This window comes from Thamnophis elegans, chromosome 4, assembly GCF_009769535.1.
Source record: "Thamnophis elegans isolate rThaEle1 chromosome 4, rThaEle1.pri, whole genome shotgun sequence".
Lineage (NCBI taxonomy): Eukaryota > Metazoa > Chordata > Lepidosauria > Squamata > Colubridae > Thamnophis > Thamnophis elegans.
In genome coordinates, this window is record NC_045544.1 from 79,938,053 (window position 1) to 79,959,348 (window position 21,296).

Consider the following 21,296-nt stretch of genomic DNA (forward strand, 5'->3'; position numbering starts at 1 on the left):
TCAAATCAGTCATCACTGAGTTTCTAATCTCTTCAAGTTGGTTCCTACAGGTATGTTGAAATGTAAATCTTCCACAGCCACCCTTCTGGCCTTCAAATGAGTTTGAAGACCTGGCTCTGCCAGCTGACTTGGGGCGCCAATGGGGAATGGCATCTTGAGGTAATTAATGGATTAGCCAACCTCTATCTCTTCTCTATGTACATTTTGCTCCCTTCCTCTCCATCTTGGTAAATTGAAATTTTAGCTGAGTTTAAATGTATGGTTCTTATTTGTTTTAATGTTTTATATGGTATCTTAATTATATGCCCGTGAGCCATCTTGACTCGCCTCAGTGAGATACATGGCATAGAAGTTTAATAATAATAAAAAGGTTTCCACAGATTCTGTACTCTAGTGTAATTGATATTAAATTTGAAAGATGTAGCCTACTGAAATCATTGTGTAGTTTTCCCTCAACTACCAGGATTTTTTCTCTCTAAAGGTCTCCATGTAAATGACAAGTTATAAGTAATCCATTTAAGACACAGGCTGAATGTTACATACTGACAGCCAAATGGTAGGCTCCACCAAGGTCCTCCAATCTGGCGGGAAAATACTCCAAGCCGATTGGCCGAGCCGTCTGACAGCTCCCTATAAAAGGGCTAACTGTCAGACAGGCGGATGTTGGATTAGTAAATAGTTGTCTAATAAAGACCTGTTGTTTGTCACTGAAGTCTGAGTCTGTCTCATCCATTCACCCGATCTAACACTGAAGGTAAAGCAAAAAACCCCAAATCACAATATGCAACATGATCTTAATTATTACTGACAACATAAACCATTTGGCTTAATGGCATGCTATTTATTCTTGTCAGTTCTGAAAATTGTTACAACAGGAACAGGCACTTATGAATTGGTAAGGCAGTATTTGCCAGCTGTTCATAAATCACTGAAGGGATCTCCATTTAAAAAAATAGATTTCCTTTTATTAACGAAACTGACGGGATTATATTTCAAAATAAAAAATGGGTAGCATTTCTACTTTAGAATCCTTAGTAGCAAAATTCTTTGAAATCAGGCCTATTCTTGAAAGGGATGTGTGTCATTTAGAAAAATAGAAGTATTGCTACAGAAAGAAGCAATAGTAGAAAATTAACAAAGAAATAAAAATAATGCTTTGTTGTAAGTACTGATTTGAGAATAGTTGGGATGAAAATAAAGCTTTCATTAGAGTTTATTTTATACAATGGTAAGATCAGAAAGAAGAGGCAAGAGAAACATCCCATTTTGGATGATAGGGAAAAGAATAATAAGGTAAAGGTTTCTCTGGCACATATGTGCTAATCATTCCTGACTCTAGGGGGTGGTGCTCATCTCCGTTTAAAAGCCAAAGAGCCAGCACTGTCCATGGTCATGTAGCTGGCATGACTAAACCAGAGGTGGGTTTCTATCGGCGTCGGTACCCGTTCGCTTTGGGCACGGAACGCTGTTACCTTCCCACCAAAGTGGTCCTATTTTTCTATTTGCAATTTTACATGCTTTCAAACTGCTAGGTTGGCAGAAGCTGGGACAAGTAACGGGAGCTCACTCCGTTAAGTGGCACTAGGATGTGAACCACCGAACTGCCGATATTTCTGATCGACAAGCTCAGCATCTTAGCCACTGAGCCACCACATCCCTAAAGAAAAATTACAAAATGGAAATAAGACTTTTTTGATCAGAGAAAAGAATTCTATAGAGCCTTATTTTAGAATACTAATTTTCATGATTGAATTCTTTTCTATACAACAAACTCCATGTGGAAGGAAAATGTTGTGCCGGGTTATAGCCTAGCCTCATTCAAGTTGCTAGATTTATTTGTATTGTGAAGCAAAACAGTCTAAACAAGATTTACTACCAATTTCCACCTGTGGCCCAATAACATTTAGTTCCATTTTTAACATCCTGAAAGTATTTTAAATGAACTCTCTAGAAGGCTGAAATTCAGAAGGTCTGTACTACTACACCACAAGTATGATTTTCTTTGATCAGTTTCGTTTATATTGGCATGCACTTATGTTAGCACAAGGGGTGAAGATAGCAAGCTCTGTACTAAAAGCACAATTATGACATCAATGCACAGTGCACAAATAGAATCTGTTCTAAAATTGGATTATGTGGGGAAAGGATATGGTGTACTTAAAAAAGCAGTTTTAAAAGCAGTCTAAGGATGCAAAAAGAAGGTACATAGAGGATCCCATAGCTCAGACCAATATAATCAACCTATTCTCCAAAGTACCTGAAGGCAGGACAAGAAGCAATGGATGGAAATTAATCAAGGAGAGAATCAATCTAGAACTAAGGAGAAATTTCATGACAGTTATAACAATTAGTCAGTAGAGCGGCTTGCCTTCAGAAGTTATAGATGCTGCAACACTGTAAGTTTTTAAGCAAAGATTGGACAGTCATTTCTCTGAAATGGTTTAAGGTCTCCTATTCGAATAGGGGGTTGGACTAGAAAGACCTCCAAGGTCCCCTCCAACTCTGTCATTGTAATCTCCTTTGAAAGAAACAAAGTTGTGATTGACGTGTCATTGGATGTTCCAATAACATTTCAATCACAGCTTTCATTTTCTTTCAAACAAGAGATTAGAATGACACTAAAAATCCTAAATATCTTTTCCCTTCTGTTTATCTCCAGTTTTAAGATTAAGGCAGAGAATAGAGCAATGGCCTACACTTACACAAAACTAGTGATCTAATTTGATATTTTTTACACAAAAAGCTCTTAAACGTTAGGCTAGACAATATCTACCAATATTTTACTCCTATCTCACCGAATTCAGCACTCGAAATGGCTGTTTTGGAACTTTTGCAGATATTTATTTAATACCTCTTAGTGAGGAGTATTAAATTACTGAATTTCAATTTTATTAAAGTGTTCAGTTGTGTTACCTGTAGTTTGTATCAATGAAATGAAACATTTATTCTTGTACGTCTGTTAATTTGCTTGCAAGGGCCAGAATCTTTGAATTTATCACCACCACTTACTGAATGAGCCACATAAAGATTTTCCATATATTTAGATTCTATTCCTAAAGCCTTGGAATGTCAACTTGAGGCCATTGGAATTTTGGTTTTCTTCAAGAATGGCGAAAAGCTAGGGAGAGACTGTAAATTTCTTCTATATAGATATAGATGGATACATAATCAACATTTCTGGGGAGTATCTGATGTTGGATAGTTCTGGTGGCACTCTAAAATACAATATGAATTTAGAAGAAGTAAAGCCCTTCCATATTCCCTTTCATCATTTTTTCTTCTCTTCTATTTAAGGGGTAAAAACAAGCATACAAACGGAAAAGCAGAAAGAATTATATCTTCCTTTCTGTTCTGCTACCAGAAGCTGTACATTATTTTAGAAAAAGAAGTTATTCTGCCTTTGGATTTTCTCCACTATCAGATCAAATGTAATTGTCACAGTCTGCCGTACTTCAAATATTTTCCTTTTGTGATCAATTATTTGCCTTTGTTATCAAGAGCGACCAAATTTTCATTCTGCAAGACTGGTTGAATTATGGGCATGAAATGGGAAGCTTGTGGCATGATGAACTTGGAAATAACTGTGAATTCAGATATATAGGGAGCAAAACAAAATCTAAACAAAAGAACTGAAAAGTGATCTTTAGGCACTACAAAAGGGATACAAAAAATCTTTCTAGTCAATTTCATAAACCCTAATTACACAACTAAGTAACTGAAAGCTTTTCCAATTTGGTCAATGAAGTATTCAGTATAGTATTTTGGAGTCCTTGTTCTTATAGCCTATATTCTTCCATAAAGTTAACTCATGGTGTCAGCTGATTCTGAAAGAATAAAGTGTTTATCCGGTAAGACTGGATCTATAAAGCGGTCGTGGTCGAGTTGCAAGACAAATATAAGCCAACTACTGTATGAGCACTTTTGATATATTACTTACACACCTTGAAAAAAGAGGCTACATAGGTAGGATTATCCATTAGGGCTGCAAAACACGTCAGCAAATGTTTGAACATGTTCAAATATGGCAGAGAACAGAGCATACTAAAAAACCATTTTTAAGAAAACTAAGCCAAGTCACAAACATAGATTTACATATGTTAAACCATGGTTTGTTTAACAAAAGTTTATCAGATATACTACAATTGACTGGGTCTGCACAACACACTAAACTAATTTTAAGCTTTCTTCCAAGGAACACCAACTTTTCTTAAACAGCCTGAAGATATTCTGCAAGCACTTTCAGAGTCACTGTTGGCTTTACTATCTTCTTCAGAATTTCTTTGTGAAAAATGGATTATAACTACGGTTGACATACTTACTGCAACCAAGGACCCTTACTGAAACAGAGTGTAACATGAAGCCTAAGTCTGTTTAACAATGTCACTGCCAACATTTATGAAATAATCATATTCTTGCACCCCATTAAGATTTCTAAATATATTAAATGTAAGGGAAAATACACTTTAAATATTATTTAAATGGATTTTATTTCAATATTACTTTTATGTCCTTTTAAAAGAAACAGTAATACAAGTTCCTTATAGTATATTTTTTACAAAATGTACAAATTAACATTGGTCTTGAAAATTTTAAGAAATACTGCCTTAAGTCACTATTCTTATTTTACAAAGGTTTATTTTATTTAATAAATTTATATGGCTAACACAGCAATCAAAAAGCTTTAATGTAGTTTATTTTGGCCTTAATCTGTTATGTGAACTAAGCCACAATGTACTGTGTCCTAGAATTGTTCATCTGACTGGTCTGTTCTTACTTATAACTCACTAAACCAAATGCTATAAACAGTCTTACAAGAATGATCTTATCCTTTCTCCAGTTCTCCCATCTGTACACAATACCAATTCTGGTTTCTGCTATTGCTAGTGCAAGCAGAGCTAATCTGAGCAGACAGTTCTAAAATGTCTCTGCAACTCTGCTCCAAGTATTTCTAATATTTAAGAACAGATTGTGATTGAAAAATGCAACAATCTTTTGTAAGTCAACAAGGAATAAAGATTATATATTGTCTTGGGACTAGTTACAAGCCCATAAAATGTTCCAGAGAATCATGTGTTTGTATGCATTAAAGCTATCATATCTGAGCTGTAAGGTGACAAGTAGAGCACAAAACCAAACCAAAAAAACAGCAACACCCACTTCTAACATTCAGTATTTTTTTGTGTCCATCTAGTGGTCATCCATTTTTTTGGCAGCCCAGATGCAGTGGCCCTAATACACAGACATCTCAGAAAAGAATACCTGTTGAAATGGCTTCTGTGCTGATTATTTATTTGATCATAAAGAATGCATATATAAGGAAAAAAACCTTCCTACCATTTCTGTTGACATGTCATATCAAACACATTATAGAGAGCGACCAACAGTTTAGGAGTAGCCGATGTACCACTCTTTTTATTAGCTAGTTTCCTGTTCTTTCTCCCCCATCCCTACCCCAACTTGATATGGCTGTGAAAATGTAGAGGAAGGTAAAATAACTTAAAAGATATCTACCAGTTTATTTCTGAAATTTGCAGAATTCTTGGAATAATTCCCAATTTTTGCAAACTAACCTCAGTTCTCACTCAAAAACACAACTCACAGCCCACCTCTTTTGTATTACATCAATTTGGCAGGTTAAAATTTTCTATATTATTTTGTCACACATTGTATGATAAACTTTAATTCAATTATGATTAAAGAATATAGTTAACTGAACTTATTGAAAATCATGTCCCAACAAGAATTAAGTTACATTGCAGCCTAAAATTAAAAAGAACTTCCTCCATGAATCTAAAATTTGAACTGGAGAATAATTATATCAATGGTAATCACCAGTAGAGCTTTACGCTTTTTCTTCAGGACCAAAGACAGCTGGTGGGAAACTGAGAGTGGTGGCTGATGCCATTTGTATAAGGTTTCCCAGAATGTCTAGTAACCAGCAAGTACCAATTGGTAGATTGGATAGCACTGTAGGCTGGATCAGGACAACTTTTTACATTTTTCCATATACACAAACAACTAAACTTCAAAACAAGTAAATTCAGCCTTTGAATGGTGTGGGAGTAGGAATGGATTTCCAGAGGAAAAATTACAGACTAGAGGAACAAGGATCACTACTCAGGTGACTCTGAGGACATAGATAAACCTCCAAGTGCTTCAATGACCCTCTAAAAGGATGCAGATGACTGAAAGGAATATAAATCCTTTCATTCCCCACTATCCTGTCAGAGCTGAAGAAGCTTCTTGGATGAGAAGCAAAAGGTCTTTCAAGAAAAAAGCAAGAAAGTCCAGTTGTCTCCTGAAAAAGCACCTTTGAACAACCGCCATCTGGATGACCGAATCTCTACAGACTTTTAACTAGACTTCAATCTTATTTTAGAGATGCAATTGATAGGATTAGAAAATGCTTTTACCCCAGTAACTCCAACTGTTCAAAATCAGCAGACATAGGAAAGAGGGTGTATTATAGATTTGATTCCTGGAACACTAATGACTAAATACTAAGCATTCCCATTGATCCTGTGCTGCCATCTAGTGTCTTCAAAGTGATAATAGTTGTGGCATACCCAAATCTGAAACATCATTTTATATATATTAGAGTCCAATCTTTCTTTCAAGTGCATGTTCCCAAACAGATTTTTTTAATGAAACTTTCATGAAACAACTGGGAAGAGTCAGGCATTTTCCTTAATGTTTCTCTCCAATTTTGTTAAAGTCTCAATAAAGTGGGAATAGAGTTGCTCAGCCTTTGACAAAGATTATTCCAGTGCAGAAAGTGGTTCTAACCCTTGGATTCACCTTCAACAGACAAGTATTTCCTACAAAGATGCCTGGGTACATGAAGCTTGTGAAATTCACACTCAACTGTGTACTTTCAAAATCTTAGTTTTACAAATCTGGCTGAAAGGCTGATCCTAACCTTCTCTTTGAACTGGCTCAAGCAAAAGATTTCAGAGGCAAAGAATGTATTTGGGTTTTTTTTAATCTGCAGCTTAGCATCCCATCCGAGCCCTGGTTTCAAGGGATCTTGCTGAGTCAAAGATGGGAGAATCTTTGAAAATTAAAGTTTCCAGGAACTTTAATGGGTTTTCTTGATGCCTCAAACTTCAGGGAAGCCAGCAGGTCTGACCCAGACAAGTAAACATTTTAATCTCACTGCCAAATCTGAAAACTATAGGCTAACTGAAATTCTCAGTTGTAAACTCTAGTAGCAGATTTGGGTGGGGGGAGGGATGGGACTTTTGACTTTGCCCTCTCTTTTTTACACTCCCTGTACTTGACAGGGCGCTTACAGTTTTTATCATCAGAGAATTGTTTGGTTTTCTGCAGACTTTACATGTATATCATCTCAATTCAACACCAGCCCACATTTACAGCTATTTGCAGTGTCCTGCAGCCATGATTCACATTTTTGCTGAAAATCAGTGTTTACTTCTTGTTTCTGGTAAAAATGATCCATAGCAAACGATGGGTTAGCTTAATAACTACGGCATTTACTTTAAGATTGCTCTGTTCATGTAACAACTGCCCCCCCACCCCAAAAAAAGGAGGTTTGGAAAAAAATCAGGTCAGTCACATGATGCGCTGCTTTTCAGCCATCCCAACTTATTGTAATTGCAGACTCAATTGCGGTCATAAGTAGTAGTTCTGCATCCAATCTTTACCAATCTGAAATCAAGGTTAGGCACAGTTGGTGTGTTTTTAGCTGTTCCCTGGAAGTAGAAATATGGAAAAGACTTTCTAATCTCTTTCTCTTCTATTTCAGTTTGGACTGAAGGGGCTATTTCTGCCCAGCCCCTTCCCTATTTCTGGGAAGGGGCTGGGTAGTACTAGGAACCAGGCATTGCTTCAGCCCCAAGTTAGAAATCTATAAAATCTATAATCTTATGCAGGGCCAAGCATTCTTTAGAGTTTTAACTCTGTTACTGCAATAAGTGGTTGGAACCAGGGCAATAGAATTTGCAGGGACACAATCAAAGCTAAATGCAATTTGTTAATTAAATTCATTAATTTAACCTGTTGAATCCCTATGCATGTAATAATTCCCATTTTCTCTTATAGTAAAAATATTTAATTGGATGCTAATTTTTCAGAGGACTCCAGATACCACACCTCTTCTCTCAGAAGTGAAGTGGCTACAGTTAAATGTTCTCATTTTCCAATATCTTTATTTAAAATTTCCTTTCAAATGCTTGAAAAATAATTGCTGCTAAACCTCTTTAAGAATGTCTGTGCTTAATTGGGAGTTGATAGATTTTTAAAACACTGGAATAACTGCACTACTGCAGCTTTTAGTTTACATACCCACCACGTTTTCAAGAAAAAAAAATGTTTTCTGCATATATCCCCATGCAATTGTGTATGGAAAAAGCATTAATTTGGTGAAGCATGGAATATGGCCCATGATATGCCTCAAGTCTCTAATTTAGTCTTATTTGAGACAAATGTGCTGCTTAAATGATGATTAATCATTAAGTGCCTATTTAAAGAGAAGGCAGCTGCAGAGTAAGATAACACTGCCATCTTGTGACTCATTAAGTACACAGCCAAGAGTTAAAATGCTATGCATGTTGCTGATTTTTTTTCAATTTAAAACCTGCTGCACATTATGCCTTTGACACTCAATTCACACATCTTAAAATAGATCTTTGTAAGTAGATATAGACATTACCAGTACAACACAGGGCAATCTGGGTACAGGTTTGTTTTTTTCCCCTTTTACAATATAGGCAGGGTAGAGGGGTAGGTCTACAGGTTGATTCCTCCTCACTCTTTCGCTCTTTATTTTGTCTACATGCCTGGATTTTAAATAGAAACAAACACCAAACAGCTCAAAAAGAGCAAGCAGCAGAGTGATGCAAACATATATACGCCTTTATATACCTGTAGCCTGATATATACATGACTTATGCTGTTCACAGTCAGAGGAACTGTTTGTATGTGTGTGCCTGTATTTACATCCAAATGGGAAAAAAGGACAGAGTAATTTGACACAAAGATAGGAATGCCTTACCACCCTATGCCATGACTTTGGTGAATGGTTTGTTCTCTATAGCCCATGTTCAGGCTATTCGTGTATTCAAAGGAGACAGAGTGTCCAAGATAATATTTGAAAACCCAGAGATGAAAGCACTTGGGTTATAAACAGAGTTGGCTTCTTAATTTATGCAATGAACATTTTACCTCATGGGTTCTACAGAAGTCCAAGGCTATGAGCAAATATCAAACGACCAATATCAAGGATCTGAGTGTGAGCAGCACATTTTGCTCTGTCTAGGCAAATGCCCATCCAACCATGGAGAAAAGATTTTCCGTGGACTGGAGGGGGTGTGGTTTTGCATGTTGCCTGCATTCCGTGGATGGGGCTTTGCTTGTTTGCGCTGCCTGGTTGCTAGCATGCTGGTTCGGGGGTTGAGGACCCGATCTAAACCACCCCCCTATAGGCTTGAATCATAAACTCTCATGGCCAAGATCCTTTAGAAAGTTACTTTCTTTAAAAGTTATTACAAAAAAGAACTGGATTCAAAAACATTTGGTACCATGTTTTCCCAAAAGTAAGACAGGGTCTTATTTTCTTTTGACCCACAAAATATGGCTTGGGCCTTATTATCAGGGGTTGCAGGACAGCTGCTCACTTGTGAGTGGGCTACCGAAGATCCGGGCACAGCCTCAGGGGCGAAGCAGCAATGAGGTGACCATGCTCACGAGCAGCCACCCAGCAAACCCCCTCACCAGCCAGGCAGAGTGCCATTCACTGACCTAGGGGGTATCCCTAAGGCGCCAAGCCACATGGCACTCTGCCCGCCCCCCAGCTCCCGTGGCTTGGCACATTAGGGATACCCTCTAGGTCAGTGCATGAAGCTTTATCTGGCTGGAGAAGGGGGTTGCACGAGCATCTATTACGCCCCCAGTAAGCATGCCTGCCAGCCTCACCATGCCCTGGCCGAGCTCTCCCTGCAGGGCCAGGGCACCGCCGCTGCTGCCGCGCTCCGGACATAACTTCTCGGGCTTCCAAACTCCAAACTCGGCTTCTGAGGTGGCTGCTCGTGAGCGTGGTCACCTCATGGCTGCTTCATTCGAGGCTGTGCCCGGCTCTTTGGGAGCCTGCTGACAAGGGAGCAGCGGCCCGGCAACTCCCCCCTCCAGCCAGGCAGAATGCCACTCCCCACCTAGCGGTATCCCGAAGGCGCCAAGCAATGTGAGTGCCTTTCCCCCCTCCCCACAGCTCCCGCGGCTTGGCACCTTTGGAGATACCGCTAGGTTGGTGAGTGGTGCTCTGCTGGCTGGAGGGGGGTGTCCAGGGGGCTTATTTTGGGGGTGGGCTTATATTTTTGCCCACCCAAAAATGTGGCAAGGCCTTAGTTTCAGGACAGCTCGTATTTTCAGGGAAACATGGTATGATTTGATGCATGTTCCTAATTACTGGAGTTGGAGTCCTGTGAAAGTTATCTATAACTGGCATTTGCTTTGAGTGAAATATTTTATGCCCCCTGGTGGTACCATGTACTCAACTGATGCTAAGAACATGGCTAAAATGTGCAGCTTAAAGCAAATATGTCTTTAGAATCACATCTGCTTCATTCTGAGCAGAGATTATTTGTGAATTTGTGAATTATCATGCATTTTATTGAATTTTCCATCAAATGCAAATAAAGCAGCAAGAGAAAGACTTCATTAATATTCTAAGACACACCCCTATTTTTCTTCTTCAGTTGTACCTCTTTCTGCTACGGAATGGGATAAAAAAGGCTTAGTTTGTGCTATAATTATTTCACATCATTTTCTGCAAACTGGTATTCTATGACTCCTACCGATGGTTGTTACTGTAGAAACAGAGAAAAAGAAGGAGCCGACAAAGTCCCATCTGCCCAGACTTGTATTTCCTTTAAGGTAAAGTCCACTCTTGTAGGCTTGGATGATAGTCTGTGAAAAAGATTTAAAAAAGAGAAGTCATGGAGGAAGATTTCTGTGTACAAAATAGTCCAAAGTTGCATTTCTATTCCCACTTTCCTGGAATAAGTTCCACTGAACACAAACTTCATTCTGAATCAAGGCATGTAGTTTCCTTTGTAAATCAGTTCATTTTCTATGTTTAGCTGGCTTGACCAGAATTTAATATCTTGCCCCAATCCTCCTTTAAAGATTTAGCAGAATCCGTGCTATATAACTTTGTAACAATGACTATAAGAAATCATAACTTTGAAGGACAGCTAACCCTTAAGAGAATGGACTGTATTTTAAAGTATTCCTTATTGCCCATCCCTTAGAGAAAAAGATTTGAAGGCAGCATATACAGAAAATAAAAGATAAAAACAAAGAATGAAACACTGAAATCAGAGTTAAAAAGCAATTACAATGTGCTGATAAGGAGAAACCCCTTAATTAGCAGATTAAGAAATGAGACCCTGACCAGCATGGTCTTCTCTTTCGAAAAATCTTCAGAAAGCGATATCTTCTATTATCTTAATTAATGAAAGGGCTGGTAGAAACCAGATATTTTCTTCCAAAGAAATGCAGCTCTCATGCCACCTAAGTTTTCAATGCAGCATTTATGTTCTCTATAAAGATAAAAATATGCCTGATAAAGGTTATTTTACAAAGATGTATTAGGACATCTATAAATAAGACTTCTTCTTGATTCACTTGTCCTCTAGTAACCCAAAAAGACAGAGAACTTAGACCTGTCACCCACATCTAACTCCAAGAATTGTTATAGGGATAAAAATGGGGCAAAGTAAGAAAACAGTATCCTAGACTCTCTTAAGTTCCATTGAAATATAAATATAATAAACAAAAAAAAACACAGTTCCATTAAGGCTAGAATTAATTTAGCCATTATGGTCCATGGTGACTGGAACAGAGCTGTCATAATGCAAACATGTTAACTAGTATCATGACTTTAGAGATATACAATTTGGAATTTGGAATTTGCTTTATTTGTATGCCGCCCTTTTCCCTGAGGGGACTCAGGGTGGCTCACAATTCAAGGGAGGGGGAAAACAAACAAATTACAAAACAAAAGACCATACACTACTAAAAACACAACAATCATACCATTCGGAGTGGGGCTGCAAGTCTTTAGCCCCAAGCCTGTCGGAACAGCCAGGTTTTAAGGGCTGTGCGGAAGGCCTGGAGGGTGGTGAGGGTACGAATCTCTACGGGGAGTTCGTTCCACAGGGTCGGAGCAGCCACAGAGAAGGCCCTCCTCCGGGTAGTTGCCAGTCGGCACTGGGCAGGCTGATGGAATTCGGAGGAGGCCTAGTCTGTGGGATCTATTGGTCTAGTGGAGGTAATTGGCAGCAGGCGGTCTCTCAAGTATCCAGATCCAATACCATGAAGGGCTTTGTAGGTGACAACTAGCACCTTGAAGCGAATCCGGAGATCAACAGGCAGCCAGTGCAGCTCGCGGAGGATAGGTGTTACGTGGGTGAAACGAGGCGCACCCACGATCGCTCGCGCGGCTGCATTTGGACAAGCTGAAGTCGCCCGAATACTCTTCAAGGGCAGTCCCATGTAGAGCATGTTGCAGTACTCCAGCCTAGAGGTCACAAGGGCACGAGTGACTGTTGTGAGAGCCTCCCGGTTCAGGTAGGGGCGCAACTGGTGAACCAGGCGAACCTGGGCAAATGCCCCCCTGGTCACAGCTGACAAATGGTGTTCAAAAGTCAGCGGTGGGTCCAGGAGGACTCCCAAGTTGCGGACCCTATCTGAGGGGCGTACAATTTGACCCCCCAGCCTGAGAGATGGAACACTTGACCAATTAATGGGAGGGAAGCACAGCAGCCACTCGGTCTTATCTGGATTTGAGAACAAGCTTGTTAACCCCCATCCAGTCCCTAACAGCCTCCAGGCCCTGGCTCATCACGTCCATCACTTCATTGAGTTGGCACGGGGCGGACAGATACAACTGTGTATCGTCCGCATACTGGTCATATTTTATCCCGTGCCGTCGAATGATCTCACCCAGCGGTTTCATGTAGATATTAAAGAGGAGGGGGGAAGGACCTGAACCCTGCGGCACCCCATACGTTAGGGGCTAGGGGTCGATCTCTGCCCTCCAACTAACACCGACTGCAACCTGTCGAGAGGTAAGAGGAGAACCACCGTAAGACAGTGTCTCCCACCCCCACCTCCCGCAGTTGTCGCAGAAGGATACCATGGTCGATGGTATCGAAAGCCGCAGAAGAGGTCAAGGAGTACTAGGATGGAGGCATGACCTCCATCCCTGGCCCTCCAGAGATCATCGGTCAACGCGACCAAAGCGGTTTCCGTGCTGTAGCCAGGCCTGAAGCCAGACTGGACGGGATCTAGATAACTGGTTTCCTCCAAGGACCGCTGGAGCTGAAAGGCCACCACCTTCTCAACAACCTTCCCCACAAAGGGGAGGTTGGAGACTGGACGATAGTTGTTTAGGACGGCTGGATCCAAAGATAGTTTCTTCAGGAGGGGTCTCACCACCGCCGCCTTTAATGCGGGGGAAAGACCCCCTCCCAAAGGGAGGCGGTAACAACCACCTGGATCCAGCCCCATGTCACCTCCCTGCTGTTAACAACCAGCCAGGAGGGGCACGGGTCCAGTACACATGTGGAGGCACTTACAGCTCTCATGGCCTTGTCCACGTCCTCAGGGGTAACAGCTTGAAAATCAATCCAGTGATGTTCTACCAGATTATCCCTTGGTGCCTCAGCTGGTACTGCGGATTGGAGTCCAGGTCGTCCGAAACAGAGCAACTTTATCCGTGAGGAATTGGACGTAGTCCTCAGCTCTGCCCTGCAAAGGATCGCTCATATCCCTCTTGTTTAGGAGGGGAACGGGTATCCTGAACAAGGCGGCTGGGCGCGACTCAGCGGAAGCAATCAGAGAGGCAATATATGTTCTTTTTGACGTCCTGATTGCCCGGATGTAAGCTCTGATGCTAGATGTTAAAGTGCTCAGTCGACTCGGATTTCTGGATCTCCATCGGTGCTCTAGGCGTCTCTTTCGGCGCTTCATCTCCCGGAGTTCCTCAGTAAACCAAGGAGCCCTCCTGGATCCACTGCCTCAGAGTGGCCGTAAAGGCGCAATCCGGTCAAGAGCCCCTGTCGCTGCTGAATTCCAAGCAGCAACCAGAGTCTCCGCCGGACTGCGGGCGAGAGTATCAGGAATGACCCCAAGCTCCGTCTGAAAACCCGACGGGTCCATGAGTCGCCTGGGGCGGAACCACCTGGTCGGTTCCTCCTCCCTACAGTGGGGGTTTGGTCTCCAAAAGTCAAGCCTCAGTAGGTAGTGGTCTGACCATGACAGGGGTACGATCTCACTACCCCTCAGACCAAGATCACAATTCCACTGCTCCGAGAGAAATACGAGGTTGAGTATGTGACCCGCCGAGTGGGTTGGGCCCCGAATTACGTGGGTCAAGCCCATGGCTGTCATGGAAGCCATGAAACTCCTGCGCTCCATCAGAGTGTTCGCGAGTGAAGGCAAATTGAAATCCCCCAGAACCATGAGCCTGGGGAACTCAGTTGCCAGCTCGGCTACCGACTCGAGGAGCAAGGGGAGGGCTGCTGCAATGCTGTTGGGAGGCAGGTACGTTAACAGCAAGCCCACTTGACCTTGAGGTCCAACTTCACCAGCGGGGACTCACACCCGACAAGCTCTGGAGCAGGGATCCTACGAGGTACTAGAGACTCTCGGATAACAATGGCCACACCCCCACCCCTTTCCTGAGCTCTCGGCTGATGGAGCACCTGAAAACCCTCTGGGCACATCTCTACGAGGGGGACTCCTCCCTCCGGGCCCAGCCAGGTTTCAGTAATACATGCCAGGTCTGCCCTCTCGTCTAAAATTAAGTCCCGGACGAGAGGAGCCTTATGAACTACAGACCTGGCATTTAGCGACAACAGCCTGAGACCAGGGTCCTGATTACTCGCGCCATCTGGCCTTACAACTGCTAAGGAGCAAGTGGATATTCTACTGTGCAATCTGTAAGACCAGCTTTGGTTTTGTTAGACTTTTTGACGTTATGATAATGTGGATCATTCAATTGTCCCCAATTTCCATTACTGGCTTGTGGAATTCCAGCCCCTTCTATCTAAATAGTCACAAAGAATACGACTTTTATTCCATAGACATTAGACTGACTACATGAATGATATGAGTGAGTTTCAGTAGTTTTACAATAATACTGACAATATTCAGGAACAACACAAATAAGAATTTCCAATATGATTCTATATCAAGGCATAGTGGATAATGAATCAGACTACTTTGACAAAAACTAAGTTGCAAAAATTTAAAAGAGGAATAACAGATTAACAGAGTTGGAAGGGATCTTGGAGATATTCTAATCCAACCCACTACTTAAGCAGCATACCCGATTCCATTTCACAAGAAATGATTGTGCAATCTCTTCTTAAAAATTTCCAGTGTTGGAGCATTTATAATATCTGGAAGGAAGTTGTTCCACTGATTAATTGTTCTAATTGTCAGGAAATTTCTCCTTAGTTCTAGGTTGCTTCTGTCCTTGATTTGCTTTCATTCCTGATTAGTTTCCATCCAGGAGATGAACCTGGGAGCCAAATAGTGAGTTCTCCTTTGATACAGATCATCTCACAATGGCAGAATGGTTGCCTGTCAGAGGATAGAATAAATGATCTCTAAGCTACCTACCAATTTATCACCACCTTTCAAACATAAACATATGTGAAGATGTTCCTAAAGCAATCAGGTACAAGGAAGCCTGAATGAACCCTTTCATGTATTTCTTACATGCTATTTTTTCCAGGTTAGTCTTACATCTATCACACTTGAATGCTTCTACCTCTTTCCAATCTCTGTAGTGATAACTATGAATGACTTGCACTCTGGAACATCTGGCTACTTAATATTAAAAAAAACCTCACAAAATTTCTTCAGTTAGAACTCTTTCATTCCTGTATGTGACCATCTTTTGCCAAGTTAGTAGTTTAGTCCTGTTTTTATGTTTTATATTTATATCCCCTCATTATTTTACAAACAATTTAAGATGGCAAACACACACAATACTCCTTCCTCCTCCTATTTTCACTACAACAGGCCTGTGAGATGTGCGAGACCTGAGAGTGGAGTGACTGACCAAAGGCACCCAGCTGGCTTTCACACCTAAGGCAGGACTAGAACTATTGTTTATATCTGTAAATCACACAATCACTTGCATAGTGAGAAGGGGCGGCACTGTCTAATTTGATAAATAAAATAAAATAACCCCTTCTGTAACAAATCTTACACTTATCAAAAATAATAAGACGTGAAATGGAACTGTAGTTACATTCAACTGAATGTGAGATACAGAACAGAAGCTGTACATGCAAGACTTAGGGAGCCCAGTCTGCATATGCAGTGTAATCATAATCCATTTCATTTACATGGGTATGAAGACAAAAGAAGACCAGAGACAGCTTGTCTGAGGATGAAATCCAAAACATACTTGGCTAGGAATAAACCCATTGGACTAAGAAATATTTTTTCCTCCGGAGATTACAATGCATGTTGTAAGTAACATTTGAATCTAAGTTTTTTTTAAGTAATACCTAAAGTTGAGAATGGGGTGAGTCAGGCATGCTATTGTTTTGAAGGCATATTAAAGTAGGACATAAAGTGAGATTTGGACATTAAGTGTGAAACCTACTGGGTCAGGCTGGACAGCCTCTTGGGACCCCTTTACTTCTATATTAAAAAGCCACATAGACAGAGTTGCAGCTTGCAAAAGAACAGGAAGTAAGTGCCTAACCACAAGATGTTCCAGCCAACGTCCCTATGTCAAAAGTCCAAACCATAAGGTTCAGATAAAGTTCATTAATGACATGTAGTCCATACCTGTAACAAAAGGAGAAGTAATACCCCATCTCCTTATAAGGCTTTCAAGATAACCACTAAGAAATGAGTTAAGTGTTTCCGTGTTACGCTGCCTTTGAGAATGTATAAGAATGCATGCTTCGATAATGAAGGTTGTTCAGAATTTGCAATGCTAGCCATGGGCTAGCTTTCTGAACCTGGCTTTTCCTGTATCCTGAGAAGTCTAAAGCCTGTGATTTTCTACAACAATTCGGCCTTTGCCTTTTCTAAGTGAAATTCTGATTTCTTAACATTATAAAAACATAAAATACCGGTAACACTATATAAGGTAAATATTAATCTTACATTTATGTTTAAGAACACATTGTGTCTTATCACAGATATTATACCTCAAGATCTCTCCCATGTTGATAATAACAAACTTGAGTAATCCAACAATCAAAGGCCAAGGAAAATATCCTTAGCCTTTTAATAAAGTATTTACATTCACTTCAAAGGCATAAAATAACACTAAGAAAATTCATTTTGAATGCTGTATAAATATGGTTTGTCTCTATATCTAGTCATGCTTTTTATGCACTATTGAAAAGAGACCATAAAAAACTAAGAAGGAAACAAAAAATTCAAAACCCATTCTCTCCAGCAGTTTACACCCAGATAAACTGAGATTAACACCAGAAAGACAAGCCTCTAATGGTTGTTATCATATTACACAAATAAAACTGGAGCCATTGACAAAAAAGTAGGAGTTAGGTATTGGCGTAGCCATAGCACATTGTGTAACAAGTTCTATTATGATTTGTGGATGGCTTAATAGGAGCCCAGACACTGTGGCCTATACAACAACATTAAAAAGAATTAAAAATACAGCAGAAGAGATATGTGGATCTATGCCTTTCTGATTTGATGATTCAGAAAATCATTCAATTTTCCAGATGAATTTGAAAAAAAAAGACATCAAATAAATCCAGAGGCATTTAACATGACATTGCAGTTTAATGATTCAGGAAAAAATGGCTTCAAATCAAATGACTAAACTAAAATTTTATGCAGTGGTATAAAGTAATCCAATGGAAAATTGCACAATGTACCCTCAGCTTAACACTGGCATCTACAATCCAGAATTATATATCTTTCACCAATAATTCCATAGTTTTCAAAAAAGAAAAATCACTCAATACTATCATATTTTCCAGGGAAGTTTCCTCAGCTTTAAAACTTAAAGGTTAGATTGTATTCACACACAAGTGTGAATACACTTGTGTGTGAATACAATCCAAGTAGGCAGGGTAAAAATGAGCTTCTGTTTAGTTAATTAGATAATCATAGAGAGTGGCACACTACTCTAGTTAGTTAATAGTAGTAGAAGTAACAGGAAGGGCAGTGTAGGCAGATGTCATGTCTCCAAACTGTATAGCCAGATTGTGGGAAGGGGAGAATTGTGGTCCAAAATATGTGAAGGCCAGAATTCTCCAATCTTGACAATTCTCTAGTTGGACACCTGTTTGCTAGATCCAGTCCCTATAACCTAAGGTTGGGTCCATGCAATGGGTTTTGATGCAGCAATCTCCTCAGGTTCTTTTGGACTTTCATCTCTTACTTGAAGACCAGACATCACTCATTACACAAGAGCTTCTAATGAGCCAATTGCATCCTTTCTGGACCAGGAGGCCTTCGACCAGTTACTCATGCCTAGTCACCTGTCCTGAAAGCTGCGTGAAAAACCAATGGTGAGAAAACTGGGGAAGAAACGCCATTGCATGCCTGAGACCCTGCTGCTTTGTATTGGTTGAATGCAATCCAAAATGTGGTCCTTTATGGCATAGGGGCCTAGATTTCTGAAGGGCTGTTTATCTCCAGCAGTGTCCACTCATCTGGCATCATCAACCAAGGGAAGCACAATTGAGGTCCCATTGATAAACTAAGTCATCTTGTAGGAGCCAGGAAGAACCTCTAATCTTTTACAATAACTGCCTTTTCCCCTTCAGGAGTAGCTCTAGATATTTTGGCATCTAACCAAATCATATTCTGGCATCCCTACAATTTGCTCATCTTCTGATTTGTTAGGAATTTCAAAATGGCAACCTCTTTTTTTTAAATTCTAATTTTTAAGCTTTACACTTATGTTTTCAGGCACAGACAATTCTTTTTTTCTTTGCTTGAACACTTTCACCTATTTACACTGCAAATTATACAGGTAGTCCTCAACTTATAAAAATTCGTTTAGGGGCCAAAATTATGGCACTGAAAAAAGTGCCTTATGACTGTTTTTCACACTTTTGACTGCTGCAACATTCTGATGGTCATGTAATCAAAATTCAAATCAGATGCTTGGCAAACTGACTCATATTTATGATGGCTGCAGTGTGCCAGAGTCATGTGATCACTGTTTCAATCTTCTGACAAGCAAAGTCAATGGGGAAGCCAGATCCACTTAACTTAAATGGGGCAAAATTCACTTAACAAATGTCTCTCTTGGCAACAGAATTTTGGGCTAAATTGTGGTCGTAAGTCGAGGAATACCTATATTTACCCCTTGAGTGAGCATGCTGACTTAGGAAGTACTCCACTACTGTTTTTCACTTTTCACTTTCATTGTTATTCAGAGGGTTTTCCCCCAGTGTTAAAATTCTTAGCTTCTTAAATTAGAGCCTTAGCCAGTGGTCACTCGGCCTTAGACTGAAGCTGGCTTTACAAAGATTTATATGCCCTTTTATTGTTTAGGAAATTTTTAAAGACTTAGTTGTTCTTCCAGGGAACCGCCATTAATTATAATTGGTTTATAGTTGATATCTTGTTCCTCTGGTCAGTTTTATTATTCTTAAAAATTCATTGTCTTTTTATTTATAAGCTGCAAAGAATTGCCAAGATGTTGGGTTCTTCTGAAATTTGATAAATAAAAACAAATGAATAAATAAAACTATTTGCAATGAATTAGTTTCCTTTTTCTCCTTCCTTCCTTCCTTCCTTCCTTCCTTCCTTCCTTCCTTCCTTCCTTCCTTTCTGGAGGATGTTTTACATTTTCTTCTACCTCCTAGTCTAGTAACCTCACCTATGTTATAAATTTCCTTTTTTTACTATATTATTTTTAACTCTTGTTAAATCATAGTGAAACACAGAAATCCAAACCAACCAACCAACCAACCAACCAACCACTCATAAAATCTCATTGCAACATTTATGGGGTGTAACTTCAATCCTGTGCATAGTTAGCCCAGTCTAAACTCCACTGAATTTGGTGGTATTTCCATCTGTCTCATACTCAATTTGTAAAACCAATTAAGCCTTACAAGTAAGGAAGTGTCAAATAAAGAAACAGTCCTACGAAACCTTTCCATTCCAAGTATTAGGGAAAAGTACAAACTCCACTTTTAAAGAAGTGAAAGAAATACTGGAATCAAATTTCTGCTTACTTCCTTCAAGCATCTGATAACTTCAGTGATAAGCTGATAACAAACATAATGCTTCTGGGATGCGCTTACTAACTAAACTATGGTTTGCTCTCATACCTGAGTTGCCTGGGTTCACATTAATACATTCCATTATAATCACACACAGTCTGGATTTGCGCAATGCACTCAGCTGATGCTTGGTTGGATGCTTTATAGGTCAGTGCATTGACAAACAAAAGCTACTAGATAGCAACATTTGACAGCTTCTCAGAAAAAGATCTACCATGCTCTGAAAAGGATCTCTCACCTTCTACAAGTACTCTAGATTTGGGCTCTAGACAAAGGCTCTAGATCTGGGGGCCTCAGTTGCTTCCTTAATGGCTCTAATTGATTGAAAAGAAAGAACATTTATAGGATCACATTAACAGAATAACAGAGTTGGAAGGGACTTTATAGGTCATCTAGTCCAACCTACCACCAACCCACCCAAGCAGGAAACCCTACACCAGTGATGGCAAAACTTTTCAGCACTGAATGCCAAAAAGATCGTGCAAAAACATCGTGCATGTGCACTCTCATTGGAGCCACGCTCGGGAAAAGCCAATCTTCCCGGTTCTGGCATGCATGCACGCTCGACAATCAGCTGGCTGTGCACACAGTGTTTTTTAGCACTGCCGCGCACGTGAAGGGATCACACTCCAGAAAAGCTGACACACACACACACACACACACACACACACACACACACAACAATCATCTGGCCAGTGCACATGCACACACTGTTTTTCAGCACTGGAAAGTTGATTGTCGTGCGTGCATGCGCACCTGGAAGGCAAACAGGCAAGGCCACACGTGCCTGGCGATATGGCTTTGCATGTCACTTTGGGCAGGCATGCCCTAGGTTCACCATCACAGCCCTACACCATTTCTGACAGGTGGCAATCCAGTCTCTTCTTTGCTGAAGCTCCCACAACTTCTGAAGGCGATTCGTTGATTGCTCTCACGGTCAGAAAATTCCTCCTATTTCTACATTAGATAAACCAGTTCTCCTAATATCCTTTCCTTCCCATCAAAGAGCTTCAAAGAGCCGGT

The 21,296-nt window shown here is 40.3% G+C and overlaps 1 protein-coding gene across 1 annotated transcript in view; it reads right to left on the reverse strand.

Moving 5' to 3' along the window:
- KCNK17 (potassium two pore domain channel subfamily K member 17) overlaps positions 1-21,296 on the reverse strand; it is a 31,838-nt gene that overhangs the window by 10,147 nt on the left and 395 nt on the right. The window contains exon 2 of the mRNA XM_032216052.1: positions 10,812-10,923. Within this exon, the coding sequence (XP_032071943.1) occupies positions 10,812-10,923 (112 nt within the window). The remainder of the gene's footprint in view (positions 1-10,811; positions 10,924-21,296) is intronic.